The sequence below is a fragment of the Calliphora vicina genome, chromosome 3 (genome assembly GCF_958450345.1).
Source record: "Calliphora vicina chromosome 3, idCalVici1.1, whole genome shotgun sequence".
Classification (NCBI taxonomy): domain Eukaryota; kingdom Metazoa; phylum Arthropoda; class Insecta; order Diptera; family Calliphoridae; genus Calliphora; species Calliphora vicina.
This window is the reverse complement of record NC_088782.1, coordinates 65,898,198-65,925,030: the sequence shown is the minus strand read 5'-3', so window position 1 is coordinate 65,925,030 and position 26,833 is coordinate 65,898,198. Positions and strand designations below refer to the sequence as shown.

Genomic DNA, 26,833 nt, shown 5'->3' with positions numbered 1-26,833 from the left:
CAATAAGTTTATAGCTTTAGAAATACATGTAAACCTCCTGTATAATGTCACATTGTGTCCTTTTTATGTTTTTCTGTGTTCTTTATTTTTGTCCATTTTTTTTTGTTCCTTATTTATGTTAAACAACCACAAAGGACCCAATTAGAAATGTTCGAGTTAACAAAACCAACAAAAGAATGGAGAAAAAAATATGTTTGTAGAAAAACCTTTCACTTGTTGTTGTTAAAAAAAGAGGGGAAAAATATCCTTGATGTTTGTTGGCTGTCTTTTAGGTAGCAAGTGAGTGTGTCCCGAAGCGGTTAATTCTGACAAGTAAAAAAAAACAACATTTATGTACAACAAAAAAACAACAAAAACTACAATAACAATATGACTTAACATTAATTCATTCATAAGGCCAACATAAGACAGCTACTGCTTTTTTCTAAACAAAATTGTGGGATTTTCTTTGTATTATTTTGTCAATAGCATGAATTTCATCAAAGATTAAAGAAATAACACACGTTTTTAACCTTGGGTCTTCCGATTTTTAATGAATATAACAAATAACATTAAAGCAGAGCTTAATTCAGAATTCAAAACGTTAGTCATTCATTCTATAAATCCATTCCCAACATCTAATTCTTTAGCTTCATTCAAAAGCTTTTATTTCAGGGACCGTTGTTATTTACGGTCATAAAAAACTCATTTGAGGAGTTTTATTTTTCCCGTCATAAAAAAAACAAATTTGAGGAGTTTTATTTTTTCCGTCATAAAATAAAACTCTTTTCGTTTATTTTCTACTTTTTTATATTTTTAGGGTGCCCCGATAGACCAGTCGATAGTGCGCTGGACTATTAATCTGAGGGTTGCGGGTTCCATTCCCGTCATAAACTCTGGGAGTATCTGCAGACAAGCGAAACGCTTCGCAGTTTGTGTTTGTTTTTTAAAAAAAAAACTTTTTTTCAGTACCTTTCTCTATTGAGTCTATCCGATATAATGTGTGACTGGAAAAATAAAACTCCTCAAATGAGTTTTTTTTCTGACGAGAAAAATAAAACTCCTCAAATTAATTTATTTAATAATTCTTTCAAACCTTTGCATTAAAAGCAAATTTAATGCAAGAAAAATGGCCAATAAATATATCCGCAAAATCAATATAAACTCCATTTTTTTGGTGGTGGTTAAACAAAATGTAGACAAAGGTAAAGAGAGTTTTGTGCCAACATAGTTTGCTTGAATACTTTTATAAATGTAATAAAAATTCTACTAATGGAATTTGTTTTTAACAACATCAACACTATTACAAGAATTTCCTTATACATTTTGTTTCTATTTTATTTCCTTTGGTTTGTTAAAGGCTTAATGAAATTTAAATGTTTTTTTTTTCTTTACCATGTTTTTTGATTCTGGCCAACTGTCGCTGGTTAAGAGCTTCTGTTAGTGTTATTTTAAAGGGGTTGTTTTTGTTGTTGTTTCGTCATTTGAATGGCAGCAAGAATATTTGCAATTTCGTACTCGTACAATAGCAGCAGTAGTAGCAACATTGAATGGGCTTTTTCGTTAGAAAGACAATCTCGTAAAATGTTGTAGTTACACTGGCTTTTGTTCACCATTAACATGGCCATTTTGCCAAAAGGGTTTGGTTAAATACAACACACACACTCTCTCATTTGTATTGTAGAATAATTTTAACATGTACTACTTCAATTTTATTTGAATTTTTCATTTTCCAATTTTACCTTCTTCATGCTGCATTTTCTGTAGAAGAATTGTTTGCAAATGTATTCAATACAACAATAATTTTCTCATTTATTTTGGTATTGAATCAATGTTTTAATGTTTTTATTTGTTCTGATGTTGCTGTGTGTGGACTTTACGAATTTCGACTGGTATTTGGGCTATTGTTTCTGCAAAAGTCAGTGGGACAAATATTAATGCATACAAGAATAGTAGTAAAATTCAGCGTTTTGCTTTGATCACAACAAATAGTAGTCGGAAGGGGCTAGGTATGGACTTCCCAACCACTTCATTCCAAATATTTTTTAACACGTATTACAACACGTGTGCGAGTGTTGTTATGATGGAATATTACGGCTTCATGTTTGGGCGTTTTTCGGCCAATGCTCGCTTGAAACGAATCAGTTGCGTTCGGTCCTGTATTGGTCTGGCCAGGTTTCAGCAGATATGACCGTTTTGAGACCAAGAACAGAGCATTACTTTAGCGACATGGATATTTGTCATTGGTGTCGATTCGGCTGATTGGCCTGTCTTAACATACGATCTCTTACGCTTCGGGTTATCGTAAACCTAGTTATCGAATATAGTGTAAATAACAAAGTTTTTTTTCTTCGAAAATATCGAACTTTGTACCAACGAAAGTTTAGCTTTACTTCTTTAATTTGAAAAAAAAGTGTAGCTGACGAACACCGATTGCTCACCAAAGCTTATGGTGAATGTGTTCTATCGGTTTCAACGTGCGAGAGATGGTTTGTGTGGTTCAGAAGTTTTGATTTTGACACAGAAGACATAGATCGCCCAGGGCAAACAAAACAAAAAAAAAACAAGTTTGAAGACCAAGAATTGGCGGCATTACTCCATGATGATTGTTGTCAAACTTAACAAGAGCTTGCAAAATAATTGGGAGCTATTCAATTAGCAATTTCGTAATCTAGTTCTCTACACTCGTTCCTTTATTCGTTTGTCACACTGTTGAATTTTTGCGATTGTTGTTAAAATGTTACAGTAACAATAATACTAAACAAGTTGTTGCCATTTTGTAAACGCATTGTTATAATGTTCTGGTCGAAATTTGTGTAAAAATCATCTTATTGAAATTGTAAAGATTTAAAGCATGTTTCAATTAATTAATTATTTTTAATACGATTCATATGAAATGTAATTAGAGCTCTTGTAACGAAATTAATACTTTTGTTTAAATACATACATAATAGTATTTTAAATAATTTATTTAAGAAGTTTTACAATTTATTAAAAATTTTTAAATTAAAGAAAAATTCATGCAATTTACGATAAAAAGATGTGTCAGTAGCTACTGAAGGAACCTGAAATACCTCTAAATTTCAATTAAGCAATCTTGGCTGATTTTTTTCGTCTTGTTACTTGAGTTTCTCTTACTAATTTATCAATAGAAAATCAATGCCAATGATAAACTTCCTATAGAAAATAAATGATACATTTTCTATAGAAAATCAATCTTATAGAAAATTTTCCTATAGAAACTAGCAGTTATCGATACATTTTTTATAAAAAATCAATGTTATCGTTATATATTCTATAGAAAATCAATGTTATTGATCAATTTCCTATAGAAAAAGCAAGTTATCGATATATTTTCTATAAAAAAACCAATGTTATCGATGAATTTTTAATAGTAAATCAATGTCAACGATAACTTTTCTATAGATAAATAAAAGCTTCTATAGCAAATCAATGTTATCAATAAATGTTTCCAAATGTTAGCGAAACAACATCAGTAGTTTGTCAATAGTACTTCGGAACTAAGTTCGAGTTTTTTTTTTTATCGCAGCTCCATAAATATAATAATATAAATCTGCGGGTTGTCAATAGTAACGATTTGTTATAAAATGCAAATGTAATGTTTCGTTACTATCGACCACCAGCTGATTCTTGATAACACTGTTCAACAAATTGAGACTTTTTGATTGGAACAGAACAGCAATAATTCTGAAAGGGCATGTTGAGTAGATCATTTTTGTAGAATAAACTTATAGTCTAGCTGGTCTGAATTTTTTTTTTGCAGTGGGTCAAAGTTTTAATTTTTTGATCGAAGGTAGCATTATACTAACTGAAAAAAATGTTGTAAGTTAATATCTGAGAGAATTCTTTTTGTCAGAGTTATATTGTGGATTTTTATGGGGATCGTTTTTGTGGAAGGTCTTAACCCCCTATCACCTACCTTTAGGGGTTCGAGAAAATCGAAAAAAATCCTTTCAAAGACGACATTTAAGGATTAAGATATTCTACGAAACTTTTTGCCGTAAAATTTCACTGGGCGGTCACCAAAGACACAAAAGTTGTAACACCATACGTTTAGTTAAATTCCAATATAGAAAAAGTTGACCAAAATTAAAAAAAAAAACATATCGATATAACGAATTTTTCAATTTAACGAATGGGCCTGACAACTTATTGTTCGTTATACTGGGATTTGCCTGTATGATCCGAATGAGCTGAAATTTAAAATATTTAAATCAAATCAAAATATATGAAAATTATGTAAGTTATCTCTTTTAGTTAACGAGATATTTAGGTTTATTTAGTTATTTTTTTTTTATTTCTGTTCGATCTTTTTTTGGTTTTTTTAGATATGGCGGGCCTACGAAGGTTCGATTTTTTTTTTAAATATTATCTATATTTGCTATAAAATTTCGAAAACAATAAAAATAACATGCTAACAGTTATCTCATCCCTATAAAAAGTTACACGCATCCAAAGTTGAAACATGAAAAATGGCCATATTTTTTAAGTTTTTTCCCAAAAAAGTCCCTATATTTTTTCTTTTGTAGAAAAACATTTTCTTCGGGACTATATAACATTTGTATATGACCCGAAAAGAGAACCTAATGCAAAAGCGTGTAAAGTAAAACTTGGCTCACTTAAGTGGACCTGATCGCCTCCAGACTTTTACCATTTAAAAAAAAAATTGGTTTCAGTAAAAAATTATAAAAAGGCTTATATAGCCCGATATATTACTCAAATATGTGCAAAGTTATTTTGCCATCACACGGTAAATAACATGGCAGTAGGGTATTTTCTAAAAAACTTAGTTTTTGGAATACATTTTTCCCGTTTTAGGAATTTTGGTATTTTAAAATAAAAAGTGTCAAAAATTGTAACGCCATTGATTTAAGGACACAATTTCCAAATTTTTATGTATTATCTTTAACCGTTGAAATTTTAAATTAATTCAAACTTTATATTTTTTGTTCATGAAAAATCCCTATATTATAATTTTTTAGTTTCTAAGGTAAATGGCGTCCGAAAAATTCATAAAATTATTTCACTTCACCAATCTATTAAGGTTAAAGTCCTAAGGTTTTCAACAATACTAACCACTTATACAAAAAGCTTATATTTATTCAACAGGATCTCCACAAACCTTGCTCCCTTTTGAAAAATTTTAATTTTTTTTTTATACATTCCATGCAAAATATGTTTTTGAAAAACCGTAAAAAATATGGCGTGTAACTTTTTATAAGGATGAGATAACTGTTAGCTTGTTAATTTTATTGTTTTCGAAATTTTATAGCAAATATAGATAATATTTTAACAAAAAATTTCATACCTTCGTGGGCCAAAAAACCAAAAAAAGATCGAGCCGAATTAAAAAAACCTAAATATCTCTTGAACTAAAAGAGATAACTTACATACATATATTTTGTAGATCTCCTTATGGACTATTTACATTTCAATTTGACCCCTAAAGAGAGATCCACAAAAATGATCCACATAAAATTCCACAATATAACTCTGACAAAAAGAATTCTCTCAGATATTAACATACTAAATTTTTTTCAGATCAAAAAATTAAAACTTTGACCCACTGTAAAAAAAAATTCAGACCAGCTGTACTATAAGTTTATTCTACAAAAATTATCTACTCAACATGCCCTTTCAAAATTATAGGGACGCTAGTCTGTTCCAAAAATGCTGTTGGACAGTGTAATTAATATTTAGAATTACAAATAGTTTGTTTTATAAAATCTAAACGCAGGAGACCAGGAACTAATCAAGCAAATTTTGGATACTCTGTTCCAGAGAGAGCGTTCTGCATCGATCGTAACAAATAGTATTCGGACGGATCAAGGTCTGAACTATAAAGCGGGTGAGGTAAAACTTCCCACCCACTTCTTTCTAAATACTTTTTAAAAGGTATTTCAACATGTGACCGAGTGTTGTCATGATGGAGTATTACGGTTTCTTTTCTGGCTGCTTACTCAGGGCGTTATTCGGCCAATGATCGCTGCAAACGAATCAATTGCATGCTTTACAGGTTCCCTCTGATGGTCTGGTCAGATTTTAGCAAAAATCAGATCAAAATAGATAGGACCCTTTAGCTCCCACCAAATACAGAGCATTACCTTAGCACCTTGGATATTTGGCTTTGGTGTCGATTCGGCTGGTTGGCCGGGCTTCACATACGATTTCTTACTCGGTGCAAAAATTATTTTCTTTCGAAATTGCTGCTTGTGTAACTCTCAATGATTTTGCAAGCTCTTGTTGAGATTCACAACAATCTTCATGGAGTAATGCCTCCAATTCTTGGTCTTTAAACTTTTTTGGCAGGCCTGAGCGATGTTTGTCTTCCGTGACAAAATCAGCACTTCTGAACGGAACAAACCATATCTCGCACGTTGAAACTGATAGAACACATTCGCCATAAGTTTTGCTGACCAATCGGAGTGATTTAGCTGCACTTTTTTCCAAATTAAAGAAGTAAAGCAAAACTTCCCGCATATGACGATTCATTGGTACAAAAATTCGGAAAAAAATACTTTGTTGCTTACACTATAATGTTCAATAAATAAGTGAGAATAAATGACATATATGTACCCTTCAAAATCAGTCATACACCCAATACTTTCATGTTTCCAAGAAATATTTCCATGACTTGATTGATGAAATTCAAATAATAATTTTACGTTTTTTTTAACCACTTTGCCGTTATTAATTTGTTTGCTAATAATTGTTCTCACACTCCAAATTATTAAATTTTTTTTAAATTTTTTGAAAACTCCCAAGCTTATTACCAAAATATTGATATGAACTCTTATTGTTATTTCATGGTTTTTGATTAAATTTACCCGGAAGCCGCTACTGCAAATGTCAAGTGGCGTAAATTTCCGCACGTGCTAAACAGGGTACTATGGATAAAATCGCTAATTCATATAACAATGATGAACATTATTTCTTTTTATAACTTATTTTTCCCTCAGCAGCAGCAGCAGTCGTTGGTCGTCAACAACGCTTTCGTTGTAAATAGTAGTAAACAGCACGTGTAACATCTTACTATTTTGTATTTGCCATTGTTTATGTTCGTTTACTATTTTACTGCACTGTATTACAAGTAGAACACACTCGCATTGTAGTACTGTATAATCTATTGTAGTAGAGAACACAAAAACTTACATGTTTTAATCTCATATAAATATTATTTATTAGAGCGCTAATTGTTGTTGTTAAAAAAAATAGTATACACACACTCTCAGATACATACAATGGCTAAAAACAACACACAGCCATACAATTATTAACATCCTCATGCACCGTGTGTAAATACCGCTAAAAGGTGTTACAATTATTTATAACCAAAGCTGCATGTAGTATGGAAGTGTGCGTATCTATGTGATGAGAATGTATGAATGTATTTTCGCTTAATAGAGGGTTAATATTTGTATCTTGTGTTCGTTCCCATTGTTTTCTTAAGAACACATTCTATAACATTGTGCCGAAATAATTAGTTGCCCCTCTACCCAAAAAAAAAGAAACAAAATAATATTTTTTTTATCATAAATAAAAAAGCACACATGTTTTTCAAAAAAAAAAAGGAACACAAAGGAAAAAATAGCTGAAATTAACAAGATTTTTGTCGTAATAAGGAAGTAGTGAAATTATGGTTCATTAAACTTGACTTATTTAAGCCCTAAATACATGACTGTAACTGTGTAATTAAAATGTTTTTATAAGAAATAATCACCATACAGAATTATGTTTTCTGTTTAAAAATTATTTAAGCTTTTGAAATATGTCCAGGTTGAATTAATTCTGAATTTCTTTAACAAGTTCTTATTTATGAGAGTATATATATATATCAGTCATTACCAAACTAATTCTAAGTAATACATATCGTAGTTAATGGAATGTAAGTTGGTTAATAGTTGCATGTCATTACACAGAAAAAAACTATTTTTTAAATCGTTTCAATTCAAATATTTGTCACATATTGAACTGGTTTCAATTATTTCATAATTAAATCAAGTATTCATTTGCTCAAAAACAAAATTTCTTGATATTTTCTATTGAATTTAGAGTTTGGAATTTGATTATTTTGACAATTGAATATACAATTTTCGTTATTGGTTGAATTTCAAATACAAAAATTATTTGAGCAAATGAATACTTGATTTAATTATGAAATAAATGAAACCAGTTCAATATGTGACAAATATTTGAATTGAAACGGTTTAAGAAATAGTTTTTTCTGTGTAGCCATTTTGGTCCAATTGACTTCTTCCTGTTGACCAATGACTTTCCGGAAGTATTCAATCACCCCTATCGCGAATCAAAATTTCACATGAAGTATGTTCCCATTTCCCATTTTTCGTTCATAAACTTTGTTCACGTGAAAAAATTCCCCATGTTGTGAAATTTTTAGATGAAATTTTGTAAACAATAAACAGCTGCTACGAACAAAATCAACTATTGTGAATGAAAAGTTTAGGGAAATATAACGTTAGCAATTTTCCCTTCGAGGGAAATGAATATTTCATGGGAACATAAATTTCACATGTTTTTCACGATAGTGGTGGATTTTTACAACATTCTAATGTTTGCGGATGATGTTAAAATCTTTTGGAGCTTCTCTCAATATGTCGATCATTTATATCTCCAATCCGATCTCAACAATTTATTTTTCTGGAGCAGTCAAAACTTAATTTTAAAAAATGTAAACTTATGCAATTTTCTAGAAGTAATTATATAATTATATATTAACTATACTTTGGGTAATTAACAGCTTAAATCTGTTGAAAATTTCCTTGATCTCGGAATTTTACTATATCATAAATTGAAATTACTTTTCAATAACTATTGGGTGTATGACTTACATATGCAAATTTTTAGTTTTTATTTTGAAAAAATAAGGATTCCGTGCCAAAAGTTCTGCTCATATTTTGAGGGCAAGAAAAAATCAAGCCAATATCGTATACTCTGTTCCAAAGAGAAGCGTATCTTCATCGATCGAAACAAATAGAAGTCGGGCAGGGCAATGTATCTACTATAAGGCGGGTGAAGCAAAACTTCCCAACCACTTCTTTTTAAATAATTTATAACAAGTATTGCAACATGTGGTGGAGCGATGTCATGCTGAATTATTACGTTTTCATGTCTGGCTGGATATTCTAGGCCTTTTTCGGCCAATGCTCGCTTCAAACGAATCAGTTGCGATCTGTCCCTTGTACTGGTCTGGTCAGATTTCACCAGCTTATAGTAGATAGGACCCGTTTGCTCCCACCAATACAGATCATTACCTCAGCGCCATGAATATTTGACCTTGGTGTCGATTTGGGTGGAGGGCCTGGCTTCACATACGATATTTTACTGTTCGTGCTATCGTAATTGATCCATTTTTTTATCGTAAGTAATGATTCGGTGCAAAAATTATTTTCTTTTATAGCGTTCAAGCATATTTTGGGCATGCAAAACGTTCTTCAAGGTCTCTTGGATAAATCTTGCTCGCCGCAAATGTTTTGAAATGGCTGCTTGAGTAGCTCCCAATGATATTGCAAGCTCTTGGCTGCCCTGGGCGATCTTTGTCTTCCTTGTCAAAATCACCACTTCTGTACCGAATAAACCTTCTCTCGCACGTTGAAACCGATGAATTACATTCACCATAAGATTCGGTGTGCAATCGCTGTGCTTCAGCTGCACTTTTTTATACCCTTCACCTTCGTGAGAAGGGTATACATAAGTTTGTCATTCCGTTTGTAATTTCTACATTTTTCATTTCCGACCCTATAAAGTATATATATTCTGGATCCTTATAGATAGCGGAGTCGATTAAGCCATGTCCGTGCGTCTATCTGTCTGTTGAAATCAATTTTCTGAAGACCCCTGATATCTTCGGGATCCAAATCTTCAATAATTCTGTCAGACATGCTTTCGAGAAGTTCGCTATTTAAAATCAGCAAAATCGGTCCACAAATGGCTGAGATATGAGGAAAAAACCAGGACAACCTCGATTTTTGACCTATATCTGGATTATAGACAATATGGATATCTAATGATAGATATTTCAAAGACCTTTGCAACGACGTATATAAGACCATAGTAAGTTCGACCTACAATGGGTCGAAATCGAAAAAAATATTTTTTAACCCGAATTTTTTTTAAACAAAAAAAGAAAATTTTAAAATTGAATAAAAATTGTTTTTAAATTTAAAAAAAAAAATCAAAAACAATTAAAAAAAAAAATTTTTCCAAAAAATTAAAAAACTCCAAAAAAAAATTAATTTTGTTCACCTAAAAATATTTAAAATTTTTATTTTGAAGTATAAATTATATAAATTAAAGAAGTAAAGCTAAACTTCCCGCATAAAAAAAACTTTGTTGTTTACACTATAATGTTAAGTAGCTACGTGAGAATTGCTGTAATAAAAAATACATAAATGCGTCGATGAGTACTTTACGTCTTTACTGGTTTTGGCTCTCGATTATTCAAAGTTCCAAATTCCCCTGGAACCGATTTTTTTTCTTGATAAAAGATTACTTAGAGGATAGTGGCAGCAAAATAGATCATTTGCTGCTAAGTAGAGGCTGTCTACCAGAACCAGAAGATGATCGCAGAAATATAACTTACATTGAAAGTTTGACAAATACAAATAGTTTGACATAAAAATGTTCAGCTAACTGGCAAATTGTCCAGATTATTATGAACCTAAGCCAGGAATGGATTTGACAGTACAGTCTTCCTAAAGAGCTATTAGCCTATTACTTTATATGTCCGAGTTATTTGAGAAAATGTTTCAGGGACAAATTTTACCGTACTTAGCTGATCGATATATATTACCCCAGCCTACCAATGTGAACATCATGGAACTATAGAACAAGATAATCGTTTAACTGGAGAGATAGGAAATACTTTTCAGCTACTTTTTTTCCTGTACAGTCGGTAGCTATTTATTATACCCTTCACCTTCGTGATTACTAAGTCATTAATATAGACAATATGGATATCTAATGATAGATATTTCAATTTATATATAGGAATGATTTTCTATAGAAAATTTCTCAATAACTATTATTTTCTTTGGAAAATATATCCATGACAATAATTTCCTATAGAAAATATATCAATAGCAATGATTTCCTGTAATGATTTATCGATAGCAATTATTTTCTTTAGAAAATCTATCTATAATCGTTATTTTCTGTATAAAATCTAACAGTAGCAATGATTTCCTATAGAAAATGTATCGAAAGCAATCATTTTTCTTTAAAGAATTTAATTTTTTGTTCTCGGTGACAAATTTTGTTTGTAACCAAATTTTCGATAGAATTTAAGTAGAGTACAAAAAAGTAACAACTAAAAACATATACTTGCTTTATTAAGTAAAACTCACTACAAAGAATTATGTTTACCCAAAAAAAGAAAAACAACTTTATTAAGGATTTTTTTTCTACAAGGGAAATATCTTTAGAATGTGTTCACTATTAAATTAAGAATATACAGACATATGTATGTATGTAAATGTAACTATGTATGAATGCAGCTTGTTCTATTAAAGAAAAATACACGAAAAATCTTTACGTGTAAGGGTTGCTTTCCACATCCTTTAACTCATTTAAATAAGAGATTTCATATGTGGCCCCTTAAATCTACTCATATGGCGGGATTCATGTTAATAGAAGTTGTGTTTCCTTTTACTTTAGAGGCCTAATAAATTAAAATTATTTAAATAAAAAAAATAAGAGTAGTTACAAATGCAAGATAATTATAAAAATACGCTAATGTGTTGAGACAATGTTATAAAATACTCTTGGGTTTTTTTTTAAATTATATTAATGATTTATTATAATCTTGTTTTTTCCATCTTTTGTCTTACTTTCAGCAGTTAATTGAGGAGAAAGAGTTGCCCGAAGTTAATTTGTCTCATCCCAAAGCCAAAGAATGGATTGTTTCTATGGCTAAGGCCAGTTATCAAGAATTAGCCAAGTTGGCTAATGAATATCCGGAATTGGTGAAATTGCATGTAAGTTTGAGAATTTTTTTTATTTTTTATTTAAAATGCTACAAATGATTGAATTTCTCTAGGAAATGTTGGTTATCTATAAGTTTTCTTTAGGATATCATTGATATCGATCAGTTTTCTATAGAAATGTATTGATATCGCTCCGTTTTCTTGCTATCGACTAATTTTCAATAGGTCATTATTGATAACCATAATTTTTTTCATGAAAATTATAGTTATCGATACATTTTCTGTATAAATTTAAATTTTCTATAGAAAATCAATGTTATCGATGAATTGTTTATAGAATTTATAGTTATCGATAATTTTTCTTTAGAAAAATATTATCTATAACTTTATTATCGAAAATTATTGCGATCGATAACTTTTGTATTAAAAATTATTGTTATCGAAAAATTTTTTATAGAAATAATTTTCTATAGAAAATTTTATCGAATTTTATTGTATAAAAATATAAGTTATCGATAAATTTTCTTTAAAAATTTATTGTTATCGATAATGTTTTTCAGACATTTGTAGTTATCGATAAACTTTCTATAGAAAATTATTGTTATCGATACAAATTCTATAAAAATATAAGTTATTGATCAGTTTTCTTTACAAATTTATTGTTATCGATAATTTTTTTCAGACAGTTATAATTATCGATAAACTTGCTATAGAAATTTATTGTTATTGATAAATTTTCTATAAAAATATTGTTATCGATCAATTTTCTTTAGAAATTTTTTGTTATCGATTATGTTTTTCAGACATGTATAGTTATCGATAAATTTTCTATAGAAATTTATTGTTATCGATAAATTTTCTATAAAAAATTATTGTTATCGATAAATTTTCTTTAGAAATTTATTGTTATCGATCATTTTTGTCAGACAGTTATATTTATCGATAAACTTGTTATAGAAATTTATTGTTATCGATAAATTGTCTCTAAAAAATATTGTTATCGATCAATTTTCTTTACAAATTTATTGTTATCGATCATTTTTGTCAGACAGTTATATTTATCGATAAACTTGTTATAGAAATTTATTGTTATCGATAAATTTTCTAGAAAAAATTATTGTTATCGATCAATTTTCTTTACAAATTTATTGTTATCGATAATTTTTTTCAGGCAGTTATATTTATAGATAATTTTTTTACAGAAATTTATTTTTATCGATAAATTTTCTATAAAAAAATTAATGTTATCGATAAATTTTCTTTAGAAAATTATTGTTATCAATCAAATTTTTTACAAATTTATTGTTATCGATAATTTTTTTAAGACGGTTATAGTTTTCGATAAATTTTCTATAGAAATTTATTGCTATCGATAAATTATATTGGGTGTGTGACGTAAAAATGAGGGATTTTTTTTCACAGTTTTAGCATTTAGTTTGAAACAATAGTACAATATAAATTAATTGATAGTATTGGTCATTGTTAGCTATGACCCTTTCCCATCTTTCTGGCAACATATGGATTTCGCGCCAAAATAACTGCTCTTCTTTTGAGGCCAAGAACGAACCAAGCCAATTTCGGATACTCTGTTCTGAAGTGAAGCGTATCCCAGAGAGATCGAAGCAGAACGATCGAAACAAGTAGTATTCTGACGGGGTATGGTCTGGACTATAAGGCGGATGAAGCAAAACTTCCCAACCACTTCTTTCTAAACAGTTTTTAACAGGTTTTGCAACATGTGGCCGAGCGTTGTCATGATGAAATATTACGGTTTCATGTCTGGTCGCATATTCTGGCCGTTTTTCGTGATGGTTCCGTATGATGGTCTGTACAGATTTCAGCAGCTCATAATAAATAGAACCTTTTGCTCCCACCAAAAACAGAGCATTATCTAAGCGCCATGGATATTTGGCTTTGTTGTTGATTCGTCTGGTTGGCCGGGCTTCACATACGATCTCTTACGCTTCGGGTTATTGCAATGAATCCATTTTTCATCGCAAGTAATGATTCGGTGCTAAACTGATTTCCTTTTATAGCGTTCAAGCTGCATTTCAGACACACAAAATCTTCTTTCAAGGCATCTCAGTATCAATTCGTATGGTACCCTATTTTGGATGAATCCTGTTACTTGCAAACGTTTTGAAATTGCAGATTTAGTAGCTTCCAATGAGTTTGCAAGCTCATGGAGTAATGCCTCCAATTCTTGGTCTTCAAACTTTTTTGGCTGGCCTGTGCGATCTTCGTCTTCCGTGTCAAAATCACTACTTCTGAACCGCACACACTATCTCATGCACGTTGAAACACATTCACCATGAGCTTCGGTGAGCAATCGGTGTGCTTCAGCGGCACTTTTTTTCAAATTAAAGAAGTAAAGCAAAACTTCCCGCATATGACGCTTTGTTGGCAAAAAATTCGACATTTTCGAAGCAAAAAAGATCTTTGTTATTTACACTATAATATTCAATAATTAAGTGAGATTAAATGGCCCTTCAAAATGACATATAAGTTATTGAAAGCAAAAACCGAGTTCAAAAGATACGCTCTCTATTGTAAATCCTGCATTTTTAAGTCATAAATACACCCAATATTTATATATTTGGTCAATTCACAAGGTCTCTTATCAGTCATATTGTCATAATGTCCTAATATATCACGACTCGGCAGCTCGGCATGACCGACTCCTAGGCATTCGGCGCAGGTTGGTTACGTTAACACAATAAACATCGCATACAGAGTAGTATTATTTTAGGACATTTTCTGCTTGAAAAGCAATAAAAACCATTGTGAAATATTAGGACATTACGACAATAACACATGATAAGAGACCTTGTGACCTCAAAAGTGAGTAAACACCAGTGATTTTTTTAATTCTTTTAAGATCATAATTGTCCGACTTTCATCTTTTTTTCAGAACCGAATCTATTACTCATCCGAATCTCCAACAAACCGAAACTTTAAAGTTTTTATCGGTGGATTAAAATGTGTGGTGTTTACTCACTTTTGAGGCTGTGTGAATTTCTTATAGATAACTATTTTTATCGAGAACTTTTCGATAGCAAATCAATGTTATCGGTTAATTTTTTACTGAAAATTAATGTTGAATTTTCATAATAATTTATAATTTTTCTGTCGCCTTGTTTTTCCCTTATTATTCTCTTATATTACCTTCTAAGGCAATAAATAATATTCGAGTCTCCTAAAATATCCATAAAAACATCAAATTTATTTCAGCTTTCAATATTTATTATTTAATTAGTAAATAATTCTTAATGGCTTTATTGAATATGCTTCCAAATATTCATTTAAAAAACACCACCTTTTTTAATGTTTTTATATTGTATATTTTTTTATTATAAAATAACTTAATATTTTTTCCAGCTATTTTTTAAATATCTTAAATGTCTATAAATCTTTTTACACATACATAAAGTGTCATAATAATGTAACCTCGCCTCTTAAATTTATTAAACAAAATCAAAAAATCTCTATATAAATTTACACACATTGATGTGCCCTGCAATCCAAACGATCCCAACAGACTGCTACATACTCACCACACACTGGAAAATATTGTCTCTCAATTATAATTTTGAGATTTAAAAACTGTGCGCTTTAACAAGCGCATAATTCATTTTTTTATGCCCACATTTCAATCGTCATCATTTTTTTTTTGTCTTCTTTTGGGTTGTTGTGGTGGTCGCCCTTAAACTATCTCTGGGATGCTCAATACCCTATTGTGGTTGTTGGTTGGTGTTTTTTTTGTTCTTGGTGGCTGGTAGTCATCATGATTTATAGCTCTTTAGTACTGATCTTTAAGGAATTTTTGGTGGATCGTTGGTTGTATTTTAGTTGGTTGCTGCTGCTAAGAATGAATCTCTTATGTGGGAAATTAGTTAATCACATAAACTAATTGGATCGTATTATTATTTTCACTTGATCGTTTTTGTCCGTCTTGGCTGTGTTCCCGGAAATATTTCGTTGTGTCTTAAGGCATTCTCATTCGCAGCATATGTGGCATGATTGCGCTGTAATTAATTTGTATTTTCCAAATAATTTCTCTCTTTCACTTGAAGTAGTAGAGTAATGGTTGGTGGAGTTGTGATGCAAATTATGCACCCACTTATTTGGCGCTTGCAAATTCATCGTTTCATTTGAATTTGCAACGAAACGGAAATGTATATAAATCACATCACATAATAACATCATACATCGAGGCATGCCGTTGAAATTGTGGCAAGTACATATACGTTTGTTCGTATGAATGTGAGCCTTGATGGGGCGTTCGTTAGTGCAGTTAATTCTTTGGAGTTGCCAACATAAATTCCTGTCACATAGTCTTCGGTTTATTTTTTTGTTGCTCTTGTCTTGATCACATTAAGGCTATGGTGATTCTGTTCCAAGATTATTATTAAAATTTGTTATATGTCAGAGAACTGTTAAACAGATTGATATACTTGTTCAGGGAAAAAATCACACAGGATTATTAATGGTGACAAAATTGTAAAAACATAATAATGTGTTTTAAATGTTTGAATTCCAGGAAATTGTTATCGAGTATGAGTACTTATGTGTTAGATTTATAAATACAGCAAACAAGAAATAAATGAAATAAAATTATTCTCAATTTAGGTACATAGATGTTCAATTATATCACTGGAGTTTAAATGTTAACTGGTGTGTATTATACAACTCTCTGATTTCCACTATTGCTTTGAATCTGGCTGGCTGTCCATGTAAACCTTGTGCGCAGAGTACAGGTCGCAATTTTGAAGATACAGTGGTTGACAAAACAATGGAAACTTTTCCAAATATTTCATTAGTGGCCTAAAATCTGAAATAATTTTTTAAAAAATTTTAACATTTTTGTAGTATTTTATTTGTATGCTTTTATTAACTTAATTTAACAAAAAACAAAGGACATAATTAATTAAATTCTAAAAATGAGAAAACAAAATTAAAAGATTTCTTTATTACGGCATTGACAAAACAATGGAAACTTGGGTATTATTTTAACAAATATGGTTTAAACTTTGCAATAACTCAATATTTTGTTGGGTATCCCTTATTTTTTATAACTGCTACACATCGACAATGCATTGAACCCATTAAAGAGTCAATGGTCTCCTTTGAAATATTTTGTCATTCCCTTATAACCGCCTCCGATAAATCTTTCTTCCTGGTGTAATTTTGGGTCCTTATTTTACGATCTACAATTTCCCATAGATTTTCTATGGAATTGAGATCTGGCGATTGGCCAGGCCATTTAAAACACGTACCTCGTCGGATTGTAACCACTCGGTTACAACCCTAGAGGTGTGTTTCGGGTCGTTGTCGTGTTGGAATCTCCAAACTAGGGGCATATTTTCCTAAGCGTATGGATACATAACATCGTTTAATATGGTTCTGTATCCTATACCTGTCATGGTATCTTTTATAATATGAATTGGGCCCATACCTTGTCCCATACCATAATATTGCCACCGCCAAACTTTACAGTTTTACTAGTATATCCCGGTGCACTTCGCTACCCCTATCCTAGTAAAATTAAACTACATACAATGGTATGAAAATAACACATGCAAAATATTGAGAATCTCTCAATTACTGTTTACTTGATATTCAAACATTAACTAATTTGGTATGGGAGATATTACTTCACTGTTCTGATCCCACCCATTTGTATGTATTTTATGTAAAAAAAATAACTCATATTAAGCTTCACTTTAACTTTCCTTTATATGGGAGGCGTCATTCCAACTAAGCCGATCATGTTTAGCTAAACTTTGTAAAAGGATCAAGAATAAATTCGTTTTTAATATGGAAATAAATTGATTGATATACATTTTAAATACTTTTAGAATTATAGTTCTCCAGATATTCGAAATTAATTATTTACTTTGTATGAGAGGTGCCACCACTAATGCAATCCCGACCATTTTCAGCCAATCTCTGTAAAATGGTAATAGAGCTATGCGGACAAAGTTTGAAAAATCATGTAATTATAACTTTGTATGGGAGGTGACTCACATCCTTTTCCGACCCTCCCCATTTTGGTTCCCCAGACATTCGAAATTAATATTTACTTTGTATGGGAGGTGCTACGTCCTCTAATCTAATTTCGCCTATTTTCAGCTAACTCCGCACAGTAATAAGAAATTAATTCGTAAAAAGCTTAAACACTTTTATAATTGTAATAGTTCTCCAGATATTCGAAATTAAATATTTACTTTGTATAGGGTGTGCCACGCCCACTATTCAAATCCCGAAAATTTTCAGCGAAACTATGCAAAATGATAAAAGACAAAGTTTGAAAAATCTTGAAATTATAGTTCACAAAATATTTAAAAATAACTATTTACTTTGTATGGGAGGTGACTCGCCACCTATTCCGATCCATCTCATTTTTGGTTAAACTTCATGCAGTGATAATAAATTGATTCGTATATAGTTTAAATCCCGTCACAATTATAGTTCGGCAGATATTATAAAATAACTATTTACTCACAATTACATATTGAGAAAATAAAAAAAAACCTTCAAAATATTTCTTTCAAGCGACTTTAAATTATTAAAATATTCTTCTTCATTGTTTTCTATAACAACTCTCACATAAAACAGAGCGAAATCAACTGTCTTATTTATTTACAACAACAACCACACGAATTGCTTTGTTTACTTTTTAGCTTAAGGTTCACATGTACACGTTTTTGCATATGTGTTAGTAACATCTTTAAACCCGTATAACTCCTAAAAAACTAAACCGATTTCAATAAACATATATTCTGCACTTCTGTGAATAAATCCCTTTAAAATGGTTATTTCTTTCCCAAATTGAATGTATAATGTGAACGTAAAAGGGGTCTAAAGAAATCGACTTGCCTATTAATATTATGATTTGTTTTTTTTTTGGATCTAATCTTTTTCCCTTTGGTCGTCTTACTAATGTTCTCCCATCACTGCCTCTTAAATTGTATTTGGATTCGTTGGAAAAGAGGACAGTATTCCATTTCTGTATTGACAAGTTTAAATGATCCCTGGCAAATTGTAGAAGAGCAGAACGGTTCTTTTTAGAAATGAGTGGTTTTTTCACTGGACGATAGCAACCAAGACCAGCCTCATTTGCCCTGCGACTAACTGTTCGGGTACTTATTTCTAATTTTAAGCTATTAACAACCTCTCGAGGAGTTATTTTTGGGAATTTCTTGAACTCTCTCGCTATTAAATTATCTTGTCTAGGAGTAGTCTTACGAGGTCTTCCATCTAAATGTTGAGTTTTTACAGAACCGGTCTCACGAAATTTCTTTATAATTTTTGAAACTGCTGATTTATTTATTGAATATTTGTCACAGATACTTATTTGTTTTAAACCAGCTTTAAAATCGTTAATTATTTTATTTTTTAAGTCTTCACAAATCTTAACTTTAGCCATTTTCGTTAACTTTGAAAAAAAAGCAATTATGCGAAAAACTTAGAAAAAGAAATTGTGAAAAATTACCAGAATTTAAAAATAAAATAAAATAACTGTAAACAGGATGCTTTTTACATCGTTCTTTTAATTATTACTAGGATCGCCCGGTGGCCGAAATTCGACCACTTTTATGGAAAGAATTTTTAAATTATGTTCTGCAAATCTAGAGAAAATAACCTTTTAAACCATATATGTTTCATCAATATTGGTGGACAATAACATACTTAAAAGTGTACCACAAAAAAACGTGTGGCCTATTTATATATAAGATTTTCGTTTTACACTTCTTTCTTGCTGAAGTTTAAAAGTTTCCATTGTTTTGTCAGTAGCGAAATAGTGAATATTTTTAATTTTGTTCCCTTTTTTCAGAATATAATTAATTATGTTGTTTGTTTTTCAGTTAATTTATATAAATAAAACTATACAAGTAAAATACTAAAAAAAAAAAAAAAATTATTTTAAAAAAATATTTTAAATTTTGGGCTACATATCGAATATTTGGAAAAGTTCTTCCGAAATTGGACCTTATCGGTCATAAATGTTTAATTTATATATGTATCTCCACAAATTCCTCTTCAAATAAGTTTTATATATACAAAATTCATGCCACCAAATTTTGTTACGATCGGCCCATAATTAGTCATAGCTCCCATATAGACCCGCTTCCGAAAATCACTTTAACGTACAAAATCATTAAAAAATATAAAATATTGAAATTTTAAAAGAAAAATGTTTTTGCTCTTTTACTTAGTGTAGGGTATTATATGGTCGGGCTTGACCGACCATACTTTCTTACTTGTTTTTTGTTAAAATTAAACGATACATTTACCTTTTCAAAACATTAATCGCCCATTAACTCAATTTTGGATTTTTTTGTTGCTTGACTGGTTTTTGAAATAAACGATTCAATTATGGACCATAATGTAGATATAAAAGTAGATATTTTTGAAGTTTCTTTAAATATATTGCAGATAATACATTACAATTTTGCACACATTATTTCTATTTATAAAATAACAATTTCTGTTGAAAATTTCTTCCCGGAATATGGCTCTATGATTCATTAATGTCTATTGAATATTGGTATCCATAAAAAATTTGCCATTGAAAATGGGCAAAATATGATAAAAATAAATGTTTTTTATACGAAATCGTTGACAGTATTATATTGGTGATGGGTATATAAAATTCGGTACAACCGAGTATAACACTTTTATTTGTGTCTGTTTGTTATTTCTTTTCAAATATCTACATCCTTTGGATACATCCATGTGGATGATCCTTTGTTATGGATTGTTTCAAAAATACGGTCTGGTATTGATTCCACTGATTTTTTATGCTGATTGGAATCAATTTCCTCCCAGACTTGTTTAATTCTTAGTTTCAGCTCTGTTACAGTCATTATGCTTTCATTCTGGGTATTATTTGCATAAACTTTATGGGCCATGTTTCCCCACAAGTTCTCCATCGGGTTTAAGTCCGGACTACAAGCCGGCCAGTCCAACAGAGGAATGCTATGTTCATTAAACCAAGATTTCGATTGCTTAGAAACATGGATTGCAGCATTATCTTGTTGGAATATGCAATCTTCATCCATAAATGAGAGAAGAGCATCTTCCAACAGTTCGTTATAAATCGCACTATTCATTTTTGTCGGAACAAAACATATTTTCGACTTGCCAACTGCATAAAACGCTTCCCAAACCATAACACGCCACCACCGAAATTACGTTTTGACATCCGACCATCGTTTTATCTCAGATCGTGCCAATAGCATGAGTATTCGTCAGAGAAAATTACTTTTTTCCACTCATCTGTCCATTTCATATATTTTCTTGCGAATTTTAGACGATTTTCTTTATGGTGCTTTTTTAGCATTGGTTTTACATTTCGGCTTTTTCCATTTTATGTTGTCATCGTTTCGTAAAATTTGTGCAACGTGTTTGGAAGTCACTGGAAGATTCAATTTATTCTTTATTTGTGTGGAATTCAATTTGTTGCGGGTTGCTTCTTGTTTTATTAGATTAAGTTGTCTTCTTGTTAGTTTTGTATTTCCCTTTGTCGGTTTACGAACTCCATAATTTTGACCTTTCTTCAATAAATTTCGCACCACACATTCCGAACGATCGATTTTACGTACAATTTTTCTATTGGAACATCCTTGGTCGTGAAAAAATTTAATTTGAATGTTTTCTTGATCGGACAAAAAAATTCCCTTGGGTATCTTTAAAAGTTATGAAATTTATTGATTCAAATAGAAAAAGTTGCAGTAAATTGAGATGTTACTGTTAGAAACGTACCTTCGGTTGAAAAATCTAAAATTGATAATATTTTATTTTTGGTAACTTAAAAACAAATTTCAAGTCTGCGTTTATACGAATCTTCCACTTAAAATAGCACCAAGAACATTTGATCGCATAATTAAGGCAAACAACAAGAATAAGAAAAAAACTTGTTTACTTTCAAAAAGTACCGTTATGTTGTCTCTCATTAAATAAGTTAAATTATGCTTTTGGATGAGAACAACAAAGATATAACAAAAATACAGAAAAAAATTAAGTGCGTTTATAGCAATATCCACCAGTGTATATTTATTTAAAAAAGTCTTAAGTTATCTAGAAAATCTTTTTGGCTTTGAAGTATTATAGATTTAAAATAATTTGCTCATTTCAAACCCACTTAGATTTTTATATTTAATATTAAAAAAAAAACAAACAAACAAAATACTCGTACACTAAAGTTTATGACAAATTAAGTACAATATTCATGTTTTTCGCAATGTTTAACATCTAAGAAAATTATGTTTTAACAAGAATTAACAAACGAATAACAAGATAATAAACATCTAACACAAAACGTATAAATAATAATGACAATAAAAATACTTGGCAAAAATATCTTGATGACGTCTTCCGAATGCTTTACGAACAGTACAAATATTTAAAAGAACTTTTTTATCTATAAATAGTTTGATAATCCTAAATTTTCCTCATTAATTGTAAAATAAATGAAAATTTAAATTTGTCTTTGAAAAGTATTTTTTTATTGAATGATTATTTAATTGTTAAACAATCATATCATTAAAACATTAAAATTGTTTTTTGGTTTTTTAGAAATTTCTACCCATTTCATTTTTACTATTTTTATACTTACCATTAAAAAAGATAAAATTAAAATTATGAAGATTAAGACGATCTAGCTATGTCCGTCTGCTTGTCTTTTGAAAACACGATAGGGCTAGCTGGCAGAAATGTTCCCTGTTTGGTATTGGAAATGAGCAATATCGGTCGAGAGAGTATTTGTGGAAAATGTCAGACAGCTAGCTCCTTTCATTTGCTCCCTAACGTGTTTTCAAGTCAAATCGAATTAAAAATTTTATTGTTAAAAATATTTGTATGTACAAGGTGGCGCAAAAGTAAACTTCCGATGTTTTTTGGCTGTAATTAAAAAAAAATGAAAAACTTTGATTCTTCTTGTGGATTATTTTTATTTGGTCTTTTAATTTTTTTAACATCAAGTCGAGAATATGATGTCATGTAAATGGCCGCCGCCACAGTTGTTTGCCATTTGAGCCCTTTTTATGGCATTTTCCATCACTTTGGCCAAAACTTCCGGCGATAGGTCCTCACATTCTTGACGGATATTGTCTTTAAGATCTGCAAGAGTCTGAGGCTTGTTGACATAAACCCGCGGCTTCAAAAAGCCCCACAAAAAGAAGTCTGGAGCGGTCAAATCAGGCGATCTTGCTGGCCAGTGCAGATCGCCAAAACGGGAGATTAGGCGCCTGGGAAATGCATCCTTCAGCATATCGGTTGGGGCACGTGCAGTGTGTGCCGTTACACCGTCCTGTTGGAACCACATGTTTTCCAATCCCAATTCATCAAGTTGCGGCAAAAAGAACTAGTTGATCATTGCTCTGTAGCGCTCACCATTCACAGTAACCGTTTGGCCCGCGACGTCTTCGAAGAAAAAAGGTCCGATGACTCCTCCAGCGAAAACAGCACACCATACAGTGACTTTGAGGGGGTGTAATGGGTCATCGTGGGTTACACGCGGATTTTCAGTGCCCCAGAAGCGTAAATTTTGCTTATTTACGTACCCGCTAAGATGGAAATGGGCCTCATCACTCATGATTATTTTTGATGAAAAAACCGACCGATTATTGGTCAAATAAATAGTCAGCAATATTCCGCGTTCTGGAGCAGTGTAGCGTAACATTGTTTATTAACGTGTATTTCGCATGTGTTTACTACACAAATGTCAAAACAGAACTGACATTAGGGGCCAATCGCAAAATTTATAGCATTTTCTGATAGGAGGATCACTTTTACACCACCTTGTATTACATAAATTGCTTAAGGTAAAGTAACATCCTGCATTTTGTGGGAGTCATGGAACCTGCTACCCGTTTTGGCCACCTAGAATATCAAATTTCTAAAAACGTACCAGAAACCTGTCGGCTCTTTTTTTGATTAAAGGCGGACACCCTTAGCGTTCGAATTTCCAAAAATCCCTTCTTAGTGGATATAAATGATGTAGAAGGAACCTATTACCCGAATTTCAAGTTTCTAGCTTTAGATGTTTGGGCTGGGTGTTGATAAGTCAGTGAGGGAGTGAGTCAGTCCTGACTTTTTTTAAAACAAAACTCAATCCATTTGAGATATGTATTTCCAACACATGGATCGACTTTGTTGGACGCAATTTTCGATGACTCAGTCACACATTTCGGCCGTAACGACATAGCCCCAAATGAAAAAGTCTAGAGGCGTTGAATCGCACGAACGAGGCGGCCAATTGATTGGACAATTCTTGAGATAATACGCTCACCAAAGTTACTCTTCAATAAGTCGATTGTAACGTGTGCTGTGTGATTTGTGGCACCTTCCTGTTGAAACCACATGTCGTCCAAGTCCATGTTTTCCAATTCGTTCCAAAAATAAACGGTAATCATGGCGCAATAACGATCGCCATTCACAGTAACGTGACGATCGTTATTGTCGACGAAAAATATGGCCCAATGACGCTGCCGGCATGCAAACCTCACCAAAAACAGTTATTTTTTGTGGATGAAGTTGTGATTCATGAAGCACATGTGGATTTTCACCAAATCAATAACGCATATTTTGCTAATTGACGAACCCATTGAGCCAAAAATTAGCTTCGTCACTGAAGATGATTTTGCGATGAAATTCATCATCTTGGCGCATCTTCTCCAGAGCCCAATCGGAGAACGTACGTCGCGTCAAATGGTCCATCGGCTTCAATTCTTGAGTCAGCTTGATCTTGTATGGGTGTAAACCAAGATCCTTACGCTAAATTCGCTAAAGTGGTCTTGAGAACGCTGCGGAATCGACTGATTTGGATCGTTTCCTACGGACGTCTGAACGGCAGCGATATTTTCGTCACTTCCACCAACCCGTTGTCTCACTGGCATGGCAGCATCACACAATGACTCAAATTGTTCACTAAACTTGTTATTGTTTGTCTACTAGGGCGAGAATAACTACCGAAAATTGCAGTTAACGCTCTTAAAGTAGCGTTCACCGACTCCGAAATAGTGCGTTCACAAATTAAATTCAAAATTGTCAAGTACCTATTGGAAAACCCTTTATATGGGGGATTTTATGTCAAGTGAACCAACTTTTGAAATCGATGTCTTTCGAAGAAAAAGTAAAAAAAAGTTTTTGATTTCGGAAAATAATTTAAAAAAAACGTATCGATCGTTTTAAAATGTTTTAAAACCGAATCCACGGTCAGTCAGAAAGTCGTAGCTATTATTGAATACTAGTTAACAGCCCCGGCTTTGCGTGGTAGCACTCACTAATGTTAGTTCTTCAAGTTTCACCAAACCGCATCCTGCCTGTTCTTATTTATTTGCAAATAAAATATCTAAATTTGTACTGCATACTTTAGGGAGTTTTTTTTATTATAGTTGACTGGACTCAAGAAAAAAATCCGAGTTTTACCCGAAATTTTTTAATTTTTTTTTCTTTACAAACCATCTCCTGAAAATTTCGAAACGAATAAAAAAAATCAGCCAAATCGCTCCAGCCGTTCTCACGTGATGACATTATATACATGGATCATTTCATTTTTATATATATAGATAAGCCATCATTACATATCTGGGGATCTATTTTACTTCAAATTTGTTGTTGTAACGCAGTTGTGAGAAGGGTATATATAAGTTTGTCATTCCGTTTGAATTTCTACATTTTTCATTTCCGACCCTATAAAGTATACATATACTATACATATATTCTGGATCCTTATAGATGTCCGTCTGTGTGTCCGTCTGCCTGATTGTTGAAATGAACTTTCCGAAGTCCCTAAATAACTTACATCAATATCTCCGGAATTCTTCCTGCTCGGTTGCTATTTAAAATCGAGAAAATCTGTCCACAAATGGCTGAGATATAAGGAAAAAACCAGGAAAACCTCGATTTTGACCTATATCTGAAAATATCTCAATTATGGACAATATGGATATCTAATGATAGATATTTCAAGGAATGGGTCAGAATCGCAAAAATTTTTTTTTTCACAAAAAGTTTTTTTTTCGCTAAATATTAAAAAAAGTTTGAAAAAACAAAAAAAAAAAAAATTTAAATTTAAAAAAAAAAAAAATTAAAAAACAATTTGAAATTTTTTTTTCCCAAAAAATGTAAAAGCAACTTTAGCAAAAAAATGTTGTTTACCTAAAAATATTTAAAATTTTTATTTGAAGTATAACTTGTTTTTCTTGTAGGGTGTATCATTATACCCTACACCACCATAGTGGGGAGGGTATTATGCGTTTGTGCAGATGTTTGTAACGCCCAAAAATATTGGTCTAACACACACCTTAAAGTATACCGATCGACTTAGAATCACTTTCTGAGTCGATTAAACGATGTCCGTCCGTCTGGTTGGCTGGCTGGCTGTCCATGTAAACCTTGTGCGCAGAGTACAGGTCGCAATTTTGAAGATATTTCGATCAAATTTGGTACATATTACTTTTTCGGCCCAAGGACCAAGCCTATTGAAACTGGCTGAAATCGGTCCATTATTTCACCTAGCCCCCATACAAATGTCCCCTCGAAATTGGACTTTATCGGTCATAAATGTTTAATTTATCTATGTATCTACACAAATTTCGCTCCAAATAAGTTTTATATATACAAAATTCATGTCACCAAATTTTGTTACGATCGGTCCATAATTAGTCATAGCTCCCATATAGACCCGCTTCCGAAAATCACTTTAACGTGCATAAATCACTTAAAAATGTTGGTATACACACAAAATTCAACATAAATAACTTTCATATAGACGTAAATCACACGACCTAATTTTATGGTGATCGGTCCATAATTGATCATAGCTCCCATATAAGGCCCCTTCGAAAAATCACTCAAAAATATAAATTATTGATATTTTAAAA

At 31.5% G+C, this 26,833-nt stretch overlaps 1 protein-coding gene across 1 annotated transcript in view; it reads left to right on the top strand.

The window, feature by feature from the left end:
- The window catches only part of LOC135955508 (uncharacterized), an 86,664-nt gene that overhangs the window by 35,442 nt on the left and 24,389 nt on the right, over window positions 1-26,833 (top strand). The window contains exon 3 of the mRNA XM_065505858.1: window positions 11,853-11,993. Within this exon, the coding sequence (XP_065361930.1) occupies window positions 11,853-11,993 (141 nt within the window). The remainder of the gene's footprint in view (window positions 1-11,852; window positions 11,994-26,833) is intronic.